This window comes from Chrysoperla carnea, chromosome 5 (assembly GCF_905475395.1).
Source record: "Chrysoperla carnea chromosome 5, inChrCarn1.1, whole genome shotgun sequence".
Classification (NCBI taxonomy): domain Eukaryota; kingdom Metazoa; phylum Arthropoda; class Insecta; order Neuroptera; family Chrysopidae; genus Chrysoperla; species Chrysoperla carnea.
The window spans coordinates 23643372-23656347 of record NC_058341.1 but is presented as its reverse complement, the minus strand read 5'-3'; the positions used below and the strand labels follow the sequence as shown (position 1 = coordinate 23656347).

The 12976-nt window shown below is 28.2% G+C and overlaps 1 protein-coding gene across 1 annotated transcript in view; it reads right to left on the bottom strand.

Annotated features, from left to right (window-relative positions):
- LOC123299732 overlaps nt 1–12976 on the bottom strand; it is a 312737-nt gene that overhangs the window by 271968 nt on the left and 27793 nt on the right. Inside the window, exon 2 of the mRNA XM_044882056.1 lies at nt 2479–2524. Within this exon, the coding sequence (XP_044737991.1) occupies nt 2479–2524 (46 nt within the window). The remainder of the gene's footprint in view (nt 1–2478; nt 2525–12976) is intronic.

The following is a 12976-nucleotide window of genomic DNA, read 5'->3' as shown; positions in this document are numbered from 1 at the left end:
AGTGGCATCGTAGCCAATAAACGGTCGAATTGACTCGATTGAGAATATTTTATAGCAAAGTTTCCAAAAATACAAGGAATAAATCGCATTTGTCGGGGATTTTAAATTTTGTAAATTTCAGTTGTTTAACAGATTTGAATCGTTAAATACAAATAAATTTTGTCCAGCTCTAATAGAATCAGCTTATTATGTTAAATAAAATATTACAGCTGTAATTATTCACCTCTTACTTTAGGTTCCAAAGCCCATAACAGTGGCTCAAAAACGATAAACCTTACTTAATGCCACTGTGTCATAGTAGCAGTTCAGATCTCAGCAGTGAATTACAACTTTTCCGTTCTATAATTACGAAAAATATTTTATAAGGACGAAAATATGGTAACTATTCTAGCTCTAGTCCCAAAATATGCAATGACGTAATTTAGGATCTCTAAGATAATTAACGGAAAAATGATCTCCTTAAAGATACATCGAATTAACAACTTCACACTTAAAAATAATGAAATACAAATCTGATTCTTTTATCTTCAGAAACATACACTGCAGGTTCTTGTTTTATTTGTATAGGTATATACAAACATTTTCGAAATCGATTCGGGTTATCCATGTTTTTCGACCTGTACCCTAAATAATAATGATAAGTATAATGTAATACATTTTTATTATTCAATCAATATACCTGATTGGTAGTTTCAGTTTGATAGAATATTAATTATTAATATAAAAGTTTTAGTATAAATTATTTAAAGACTATAAACAAAATATAAATATTATTATTTATTTACATATAAAAAATTTTATAAATTAATCAAAAGAGGTTTGAAAAAACAATATTAACCAAACAAATTTGACAAGTGTGCACATAAACAACTATAATGCGTTTATTTTATTTAAGTAAACATCAAAAAGAGTACCTGATCAAAAACTGAGAATAATTTAAATACCTTCTATTTAATAATGTTGTTACTATGTTTTCAAAAGGGTCTAAAAATAACAGTGAACTTATTATAATTGAAATTAAAAATTTAATGTTAAAATTAGAATAATTAAATTATTATATATTTTTAAGCCTGTTTTATTATCTATGTTCAAAATTTCAAGTCTCTAGTCTAGTTTAGTCAAAGACTCCGTTTTGTGTTGTATGACTATGTTGTGAGGTAATCGAACAACGCCGTTTGTCATTGATATCGGGCCATTTGTCTACTCAAATTTGGCACGTTGGCGTTCGATAATTCTAAACAAAAACTAATTAAATTGATTAAACAAGTGCAATTTACAAAATTTAAAAAATTCCCGACAAATTTCTCTGGTACAGAAACCCTAAACTTGCACTTGAAACATATATAAGAACGCTTTCCATTAAATTACCCTTTTCCTCAGAGGATTTTGAAGATTTTTACCAATTTTTTGTTTGTTTTCAGATACGGAACCCTTAACTCGCATTTAAATAGCTTTGAACACTCTCCGTTAAACGAAAACCAATGCCACAGACAGACAAATACACAGACACACACACATAACGGTCAAACTCATAACACCCCACTTTAGTTCGGGGGTTAAAAAAGAGAAAATAAACGCATTATAAAATCGTAATTATCTCTTCTAATTTTTTTTAACAGTTGCAGGATAAATACTTGAATCGTTTGGGATGAGTTTCATCGAAATGTTTGACATGTTACTGCATGAGCTATTAAATTTTACCAAATTGTAGTCCATAATAATTACACTTAGTTAATTACATTTAGTTTGATTTTTAAAATCTAGACAACAACTTATCATATTAAATGGTGTACTAGGTACATATACGGATCTATCAAATATGAATATGGGTCTTTGAACTCCAATATTACAAAACAATTTTTATTTCCGCACTATATATACATATTATATACCTAGTTTTATTAATGATATACAATTATGTGTTTATGATATTTTAAAATAAAAAACAAACAAAAAATAAGTAACTAATTCAAAGTTCAATATACAAATTTGCATTTTGTTATTCATTCATTATCAAACTTTATTACCAAATTTGAAAAAATACATAATTTGCCCGTATTTTTAATAATTAGATTATTTTAAATACACTTCACTAGAGGTGCTTAACCCGTGAGAGGCCTCATTGGTAAATACATTTTTTTAAATTATGATTAAACTGTTGATTATAACTAAAGAATATGTTTATTGGAAATAATGAGAATAAAGTAAGTATAAATAAAAATATATCTCGTAAAAACAATTACGATACTTCGAAATAGTTATGTTGATGCTGATCTCTGCAATTATCGATTTCTTGTTCTTAATTCTCGGATTCATTTTAGATGAACACAATATTCGAGCCGGTTTAAAAAGGCCACTAATTGACAAAATAAGCATATTCAATTTATGCTAAATTTAGTAATTTTAACTGATAATGTATTTTAATAATTTTGGTATTTACTGAATTAAAAAGATAAATTGTTATATTGTAAATCTTACCTGCAACTGGAGATAATTTTCGCATAACACACCATCGGGATTTCCACTACAAAATAAGAAAATAATTTGTAAATAAGTAAAATACACAACGGCAACAAGAAATAAATATTTATTCAAGATAACTCAAACATGATAATTCAAAAATTAAATAATATTTAGTACAGATCATGTAGGTACAAAAAACTATACTGTGATTCTCTAAGGGCTCATATCAATATGATGGACTTATGCTTACGTCAACCTGATTGACTAAGTTAATTCGAACTTAATTATTAATCAGAATAATTTTAACATTTGGAATATAGATGAGTTTTGAAATTCAACCTCAGTTACCCGAAAAATAAGTATCCAAAGATATCTAAGACGTTTTCGAATTCTTACAAGACCAGTTATTCAAGAGTAATTTTCCCAAACGTTTACTTGGTTTTAAAAAATCTTCATGTCTTGTCCGAATACTCATGTTTAACACGCTTGTATAGATCCTAGTATCCCGACCAGAATCACTAGAATAACCGATCTTATTTGTATTTCTTTAATTATATTGTCTTAAAATATTGGTAGTTTCTTCAAGGGTCTGTTAGTGTAGTGTATATGATACTCGCTTCTCATTCGGAACGTCGTCAGATCGAAACTTACTCACGTTTGTTACTAATCTTATTTCTATTTTTTATCCAAAAAGTGCACAAGTTTATTTAGCGAGACCTAAAAATATTTTAATAAATTATAGTTTAAAAAAGTCTTATCAAAAACGCCTTATTGCGCTAAAAAGTGGGTAATAACGTTAATTGTAATAATAATATACAAAGTGTGGGATGGTCGATAGCTATAAAGGTTTTAACGATTTTATAATTTGTACTCTATATACATGTCTAAAATTTGGCCACACCCTAAAATACCGGGGCATAAATGCTTAGAAACACTGCTGTAAAGGAACGAAAATTAATACTCAACCCACAAAATTTTCTCAACGACTACGCCTAAATATCCTAAACTAAAACTTTTAAATGAAAAATTGAATAATAATATTTAAAATAATAGGTGGTATAAATACACTTTTTATTCGAAAATAATGTGGGTGTGGATGCGTAGGTTACAAAGGAAAATAGGATTACAAAATGTTATATTTTACGCATCAATAAGTTTTTTGAGAATATTTCCAGAGCATAAATAATCATATAACATTCAATTCAAACAAAACGTATATACATCTCTATTGTCATTCATTATACTCTGTGAATGAATGTAATAAAATGATATGTTTTTTAATTTCTTCCTTTTTTAATGAATTTAAATAATTTATTTATTAACAGAAATAATTAATTAATATTATTTATTTATTTATTTATATTTTATTTAGAAGAGTGAAAGTTCATTTATATATTTTTGAATTAAGAATTAAAATATGTCTCTTTTATGACATTTAAATAAATTATAAATATTGTAAGAAAATAAATATGGATTATGTTATTTTTATGTTTAATTTTTATACCATGTTCATGAAAGATAACAAGGTATGCTAAGTTTAGTCCCAAGTTTGTAACTCTTAAAAATATTGATTCTATGAACAAATTTCCGGTTGTCTATTTGTCTCTCTGTCTGTAGTTTGTCTGTACGCCTGTCCGTCTTATCGTGTAGTCACACTCTAAGTATCCTTTTCATCTCATCTGATGTCCTTGACTATCACTTTGATATTGACTTAAGAAGGAGTGTTATAAGTTTTGTTAATTGTTAATCAGTGCGTCTGTGTGTTTCTCAGTGGCATCGTAACCCTTAAGCGGTCGATCCGACTTGATTGAGATTTATATCAAAATTTCCAAAAATCGGTTTACAAGGAATAAATCACATTTGTCGGGTGTTTTTAAAATTTTGTAAATTTCACTTGTGTTATTAATTCAAATTGATTCATCTGTTAAAAGTTTCTTAAGACACACTGACTAAGCTGCGTGCTATTCAAGTTCCTAACTATTTTATATATAGAATGACTCTAAGCAAACGGACGTTGCAAATAACTAGAAAATTCTCGGAATAACATTACATATACTTATACTTTGTCTTCCAACACTCTAAGGTATAAAAGTACAAAATATGAAACAAATACAAGAAATGTTAAATAATTCAAAAACTTATATACAAGGAAGATTTTTTTTCCAATTGGTTGAATAAGTTCAAGGAAGAAGAAAAAAAACAACCAGATTACATCGAGGTAGTGAGTGTGCGGTCACGAGAAGAGGATTTACTTTTCACAAAATATTAAACAATGTTTTTACTCAATATATTATGACGATATGATTTCAGAAAACGATTTTTTTTTAAAAATATTATAGGTAAAAAAAAAGTTGAACATAAGCTTTTAGAGTAATTTCCCAATAGTCTTTTACAACACTACTCACACACACACACACATACCCACTCGCACACTTTTACACACCTTTTCTGAATACAATAATAAAAAAAAAGTTTCAGACATAAAAATATAATATTTATATGCATATATATGAGCTCTTTTACTAATGTAGAAACAAATAACTTTTTAAAAATGGGATTCTGTTCACCCAGAATACTAACACACATTATGGTTTTTGGTGATATTACCAATGCGTATACAGGGTCATTCAAAACACCCGTGCCACCGGAAAAGAAAATTTATTAATACAGTTTTCAATCCAAAATTGACAACTCAAGTGAGCCAAACTACATCAGATTCTTCAACAGTTCTTTTATGGTTTAAGATTTTTATGGTTTTCTCATGGATGCCATAGTCAGAACTTGATCAAATTGAATTGGGATCACACGAGAAGTACTAGCTTTCAAATAGATAAAGAATCATCAAAATCGGTTCACCCCGTCAAAAGTTCAGAGGTAATAAACATTAAAAAAAATACAGTCGAATTGAAAACCTCCTCCTTTTTTGTTTGAAGTCGGTTTAAAAAAAGATTTTTATAATCTTTGTAGGCTTTGACACGCATGGTTTGAATGACCCCATATGTGTTTTAAGGAACATGTTTTTAAATATATATAAATCTGCATTCCAGGTAACTATAAAGTCGATATCGAAATGGTGCTTACTGTGATATTTTCCTGTCACATAGATAAAAAATGAGAAACAAACGGTCTCTGACCATTTTTGAAGTATTGGAATTATAAAATAAAAAAATATGTTCATTTTAATGATACGAAAATTTATCACCTTCAGAGACTTCTGTGGCATTGTTTGTGCAGTCAAGCATCATTGATCGTAGTCAAATAAAATTATAAAGGATAAACCAATCACATTTCGAGTCCATTCTCCGTCTTTTAATATAAAAAATTACTCGTTGATTAATCTTTACCTTCTAGAAAAATAGGATGGCTTAAATTTTGAAAAAATACAGACAACCAATCTCTACTCAGTTTAATAAAAATCTAAATGAAAATTATCTGACTGTAAAAGAGATATTTCACAGTCTTTTTTATTGGAAAATGCGTCTTTAGTTTTCTATTATCACGTGATTTTCGAGGTAAAAAGTCTCCACTGAAAATAAGGCAAAAATTTATGGTATCTGATGTCATCAAATTTTAGTTTATTTTACAGGAGTTTGGAATCTTCATCGGCAGCTTGAAATCGCGCTTGTTGCATTTGAGGAGATGAAAACATAGAAAATAATTTACATACCTTGAAACGAGAAGGATTGTCTAGTAAATGATAAGAAAGAAAAGTGGTATTTAATCCTGATGGGCTGTTTTCACAAACTCTCTCGGTTAAGAAAATGTGATTTACACAGCCCTTAGTATTAAATATCTTAAATATTCATATATTCAAAAAAGTAATATATCATTCAAAAGAAATTAATAATAAAATTAAGAAGACATAATTTTTTCATTGAAACGATAACATTTGAACTTATTTGTAAAATGAACGTTTAAAATAAATATTGTTTTTTTGTTTCCATTCTTAAATAACTATTATTATTGTAGACACAAAGTAGACATGTTTAAGATTTTTTTATTTTTTATCTAATTGATTAATGTTTTAGAAAAACATATTACTTAAACATGTGTATTACTACATTTTATATATTTATTTCACTGTGGTATGTTTTTCTAAGCACACTAAAGACTGTGGAGGCAGCAGCAATAAGAGCAGTCAGACATATTTATTATTTTTTGTTAAAACAGTGACAAATATCCTTTAATATACGATTCATTTGAAATGATAAAGAAATAAGAAAAATTATACTTCGTGTTCTTATGATAAATAAAATACATGCACTCAGTTTTAAATTCTGATCTTGTATTTAAATTTTATTCGTACGTGACATTTTTAACTACTCATAAGTCATCCGATTCTAAGAACCAAGTTTGTGATCAGCGAGGGAACTGATACATGTAAGGCAATGGATACTCGTCAATGAAATATCGGGAACCAAGGTTTCCAGAAAAAAAGCACAATACATCTTTGATTGGAATAACCATTGGTTTGTGAATTCATAAATCCTTCTATTTTTCTCATAGTCGCATCTCCCGAATTAGACCTCAAATCGAAATTTGGTAAAGAGCTTTTCCATTTGTCTTGATAAGCTTAATTTACTGGCATATTTTTCTGCTATCAATAACAGAACAGCCTGTATTGCACTTCATAAAAAATTGTTTACACAACCAAATATTACAATAATTTAACAAATTCATGAATATAATGTTTTTTTAACTTTATTTCAATAAATCTTCATTTGTTGACAAATAACTTTTTAATTATAAGTTTGCGTGTTTAGAAAACTCATCAAGATTTTTGTATATGTCATGTTCGCTTAATGAAATCATTCATTTCATGAAATACATATCGTCTTCGTGTGATTAGACGCTGCATGTGAAAATACATCATGATTGTTAATATATTGCTATTTCGTGAAATAATTAATTAAAAAAATCAACTCGTGATTTGTATTACACAATTTTTTAAACATGCGAAAATTGTATCACCAATACTTAGTTTAGTGGCTTCTTGTAGGTGTTTCTCATGAATTTGCACAGTTTCACTTAAGAAACATCAGATATTTTCACATGCTGCATTACCTGTTATGACTAAGAAAATTACTAAGATTGCATGATTATAACTAAGAAAATGTTAGAGTGTCTGTGGATTTTGTAACACGAGTCAATTTTTTTAATAAATCATTTCACGAACTAGAATTAACATAGGTACTTCACATTAATTACACAGTTTCAGTTCACAAAATATCTTTTTAATTATGGAACGAATGTACCAAGTGTAGCACTCCAGAAAGAAATAGCTAATTACACAGAAAATGTGAAATAAATATATCAAGGTATATTAAGTTTTGTCCCAAGTTTGTAACGCTTAAAATATTGATGCTACGAACAAGGTATCCTTACAAACACATAATTAGTCCATTTCCCGTTGTCTTTCGTTCGTCCGTCCGTGAACGCCATAACTCAAGAACGAAAAAAGATATCAAGCTGAAATTTTTATAGTGTGCTCGTAAAAAGTGAGGTTGAGTTTGTAAAAGATCAACATAAGTCAATTGGATCGTGGGTCCGTAGGACCCATCTTGTAAGCCGTTAGAGGTAAAAGAAAAGTTTAAATGTAAAAAATACAAAAAAGTAAAAAGCTTTAAAAAAACAAACAACTTTTGTTTGACACATTTTCGTAAACATCGCTCTACACGTATATACACGACAGTGGCTATCTTACAGTAACTATCTTTCTTTTCTTACATAACATAAAAAAAACAATTGCGTAATCAACACTGTCTATTCATGGTGTTTCAACAATTAAATCAGTCAATTGTTTGTTTTTCCTTGTTATATTAACAAAATCCATAAAGCATCGATTTTCCTCGGATTATAAATTGTTAATTGATTTAAAATAACCGTTTTTACTTTCTTGGTTTACGAAAGATTTCAACATAATCAGCAACCAGTATTATTTTCTGCACATTCTTAATATTTTTGGCAGGATTGTAATATTAAAAGTATTTCAAATAAATATAAATATTCAGAAAATATAAAATTATAAATCCTGGTCTGTAGTAAACTAGTTTTTTGCTAAGACAATAAAATATCATCAAAAGAAACTGAAATTAATTAAAGTGTTTGTAAATATGATGTGGAAAATGGTTCTGTATTATTTCAATTATTACAATCGCCCGCTTGTTACTAAATTCAGAAATAGCTTTTTCTTTACTTGTATTATTAGCAGGTAATATTAAACTCTGTTAATTTTTTTAGCTCAATTGATTTCATGACTTTCCATTCTATTGTGTCGGCTAGTATTCAAGATGTTAGAATAATCAAATTCATGATATACTTTTGTAACGGTATGCTTAAAACCATCTATAAATAAAAATACAATAACACGGTATGTGGTTTACGTTATAGATTTTTTTTTTCTTCATTTTACTAAAAATTCATAAATTCTTTTAGATAATTGATATACACTCACATTGTACGACAAAAGAAGGGCGGACATTTCTATAAATATTTCTTTCCATTCAAGAACCGTATTGAATGAACTCAAAAATGCCATGCTTGTGTATTTACAGTGTACTATACAGAATGTTCGATTTCCATCTGGGCATATAAATATCACGAGTATGACAGAGTACATGCGTTAAGCAATGTATCTAACTAAGAGGTATTATAGATGCTATATGAAATTGCAAAAGTGACTTGTATCGTGGCTTATCTATTGTAGTTCATCTATTCAACTAAGAAACTCCCACTCTCCAAGCGTCTTACAACTATCTCAACGCAAATCGAAGCTTCAACACATGTATATAATACCTCTCACTTAGATGCATTGCTTAACACATGTATTCTGTCATACTCGTGATATTTATATGTATAGATGTAAATCAAACATTCTGTATATCTTTAATGTTCAGTGTGCAATGCATATCATTCAATAGATATATTAAAGAAGGGTATCTCATTTTTATCTCATCATACGGTCGTCTTAATTCCAAAGATATCAACTTCACAAAAAGAATAATACAACACACGAAAATTATATTGGGATCAAAGTAACATGATATTTCTATATTTGATAGAAAAGGAGGTATTCAATCTCTTTAGTGGGTGAATTTTAGATACATCACAAATGATTCTCAATCGATGGTAAAGGTAAATTTACAATTCTATAGTTTTGTTGATCAAAAATAATATTTTTGGAAAAAAAGTTCTAAAGTTTCTAGAAGATTATATAAAATACTTTCTGGTTAAATAAATGCTTTATTATTAAATTATTTTCTAAAACTTTGCATTACAATTAATATTTTCATTACTATCGAAAAAATTTTATGTTAAAAATATTGTTGTGGCCAAACAACAGTGAATACTTTCGTATGTCGTTAATTGTCGAAATATCCATTTATCAAATAATACAAATATTTTATTATAGCGTGGAAATTATCAAAATTTTTTTTTTCTAGTCTGGTTTACTACTAAGCCGACTTCATAAAGGATTGATTTGCAATTGGGGAAAATAAAATACAGAGGTTGGTACTTATTTCCACATTTTCCATGAAAAATCAAGTATAAAATATACATTTCAAATGTCAAAATAAAATCGCTTGCAATTATTCAACAACGAATTACATAGAAACCTTTATATTTACTTGTTTTTAACCCCCGAACTAAAAAAGGAAGTGTTATAAGTTTGAGCGGTATGTGTGTGTGTCTGTCTGTCTGTGGCATCGTAGCGCCTAAACAGATGAACCGATTTTGATTTTTTTATTTGTTTGAAAGGTAATTTAATGGAGGGTGTTCTTAGATATGTTTTAAGTGCGAGTTTATGGTTCCGTAGCCGAAAAATTTGTCAGGGGTTTTTAAAATTTTGTAAATTTCACTTGTTAGGTTGAATTTCGCTTTCATAATTTGATTGGACATATTATGGCGACAGTCATTGAAATATTCATCTGAGAGTAGTAACGAAGTAATTTATTTAATATAAAGTTTGTTTAAAAAATTTCATTAATAATGAAAACAAACCATATGTGTTGCAATTTGATATATTTAAAATGTCAAACGATTGAGGCACACTGATATCGTTGAAGAAATCGATATTTCACTTCAACTATTACCAAATATTTATTTGTTCTTAAAATAACAATAACATTTTTAAATGAAGAATATACGAACAGAAGTGAGCAGCAAAGCAATTCAAAGTAAATCCAGCAGAAAATATAATATATACTTATTTTTGCTCCCCTTTTATTGTGTATAAATAAAAAACACGGTACACAATTTGTATTCAAAACTTACGAAAAATTCCAATCGACATATAAACTGGAAAACATTAATCTTATATGGAATTTTTTTTTATTTTTGATATTTTCACATAGAAATAAAAAAAGCCGTCGAAAAATCACACTCTAAAAATGAATAAATCAAATTGGATTAATTCAATTTGAATGCTTGTAAAGAAAGAACGTGAGGTAATTTGTTTAGTCCTGTGAAAAAGTGTAAATTTTTATTTTAAAATTTATGGAATCACATTTAAAAAGATGAATGGTACTATTTAGATAATTTAGTTAATAATTTGGTGATATGTAAATTTTCGTTTGAGTTGTTCATCAAAATCGAAACAACTTGTTCAGATCATATCACAGAGCATTATTATAAATCCTTAATAGTTGCTCGGATAGTAATCCTGGAATATTATCGGAATCCTCAAATTTTTAAGAAAAATAATTGGTCACACTATAATCTTTTAAGGGTTTATCAAGCTAGTAAAAATTATTCGGCTATCCACAAACAATCAATGTGTAATATTTGGGTATAAATATTACTTAGGACTGCTCTGTAAAATATAATTTTTTTTTGAACTTAAAACTTCTATTGCCGCGTTAGACTGACACCTAATTGCAGTACAATTTCAGCGTTAATCTAAGTCAGCTATAGACCAAATGGGCAAAAATCAAATTTAGATTATATTTTTTTGTTGTCATTTCCAACGGTGCTTGTGGTACATGGTAGAGTGTTGGACTTCTAATCCATAGGTTTACGGTTCAAAGCTCATGCAAGTCGATCACTTTCAATTGTTCAATCCATACACAACGTGATCTGGAAGTGGTTATCTGAGGAACGCATTACTAAGGGCACCTGATGGCACAGTTCCGATTCGTCTCGACGATAGTAAAAGTACGCTAAGAATAACCCGCATCAGATCTTTCTGTGGCCAGATTGAACAGCTGAATTGAAGAACAATTGACGAGCGGTTTAAGTGACTGTCTGATGTTGATAACCTCACCATCACAGACGGTTTTTTTTTTTAATGAAAAAATTTATAAATATTTGGTCAAGAAGCTTAAAATTGTTTTGGTTTTTCTTCAAAAATTATGAAATTTTAATTTTCAATATTAAAATCATTTTGAAAATTCAAAATACAGTTTTAAATTTCCACCGCTGTCGGTAGATCTCATGATTGCCTCCAATTTATTTTTCAATCTTTAAGATTACCCGATCAAATTCATATGACTTCCAGTTAACTTTTAATTGAAATACGAAATTTACTAAAACAAAATTTTACCGAAAAAATATAAGAATTTGATTTCAAATATTTCATTCCATATTTTAAAATTATATGTTTTAATTATTTATATACAATATACGGTAATTTTCCAATTTAAATCGAAATGTCATTAGTATGTTTCTCCTAAGTGAATTCAAAGACGTTTTAAAAATTAATTTTAATCTTTTTTAAATTGATTAAAATATTTAATTTCCAGACGTCAACTCATTTATTTTACATCAAGTTTCAACTACCTACATAAAAAAAATGTGTTTTTCTGACTTCAGTTTATTATAAAAATCTTGAAAAATCAATTTAGAAGAACATTAAAAAATATTATGATGTTTCCGTTAGCGAGAGCAAAAAAAAAAAAATTGAATTGCAAATCTACCGATAGACGATGACTGACTATAAGCGACAACAAACGATTGACATTGACTATGTTTAGTGAATACATAAAAATAAAATGACAAAGAAATAAATCAAAGAATTTTTCTGATTTTAATTTCCATAATGTCTATCTATGCATGCCATACCATTATAATACCAGATGGATCAAAAGTTACCTGACATACTATTAAACTTGGTTCTAAAAACCACTCTGCGCCAAAATTTAATGTTTACATTTTTTAAATCTATTTCCACACCTTAAAATCGGAAAAACCCCCGATAAATGCGATTTAATTCTTGTAAACCGTTTTTTGGAAACTTAGCTATAAAATACTCTCTATCAAGTCGGTTCGACCGTTTACAGCGTACGATGCCACTGAGAAACACACAGACGCACAGATAAAGACACCTACACAGACATACTGGTCAAAGTATAACATCCCTTTCTTTTGTTTTGGGGGTTAAAAATTTCTGTTGTTGCGAAATGACAATGACTCAATTCCTTTTGGCTGTTGAGGAAAAAAGCAATTAATGGTTTTTATGTTGACAAAAAGTTTTAAAGTCTTATAACTGTTCCAAAACTAGTAAAAAATAAGAACA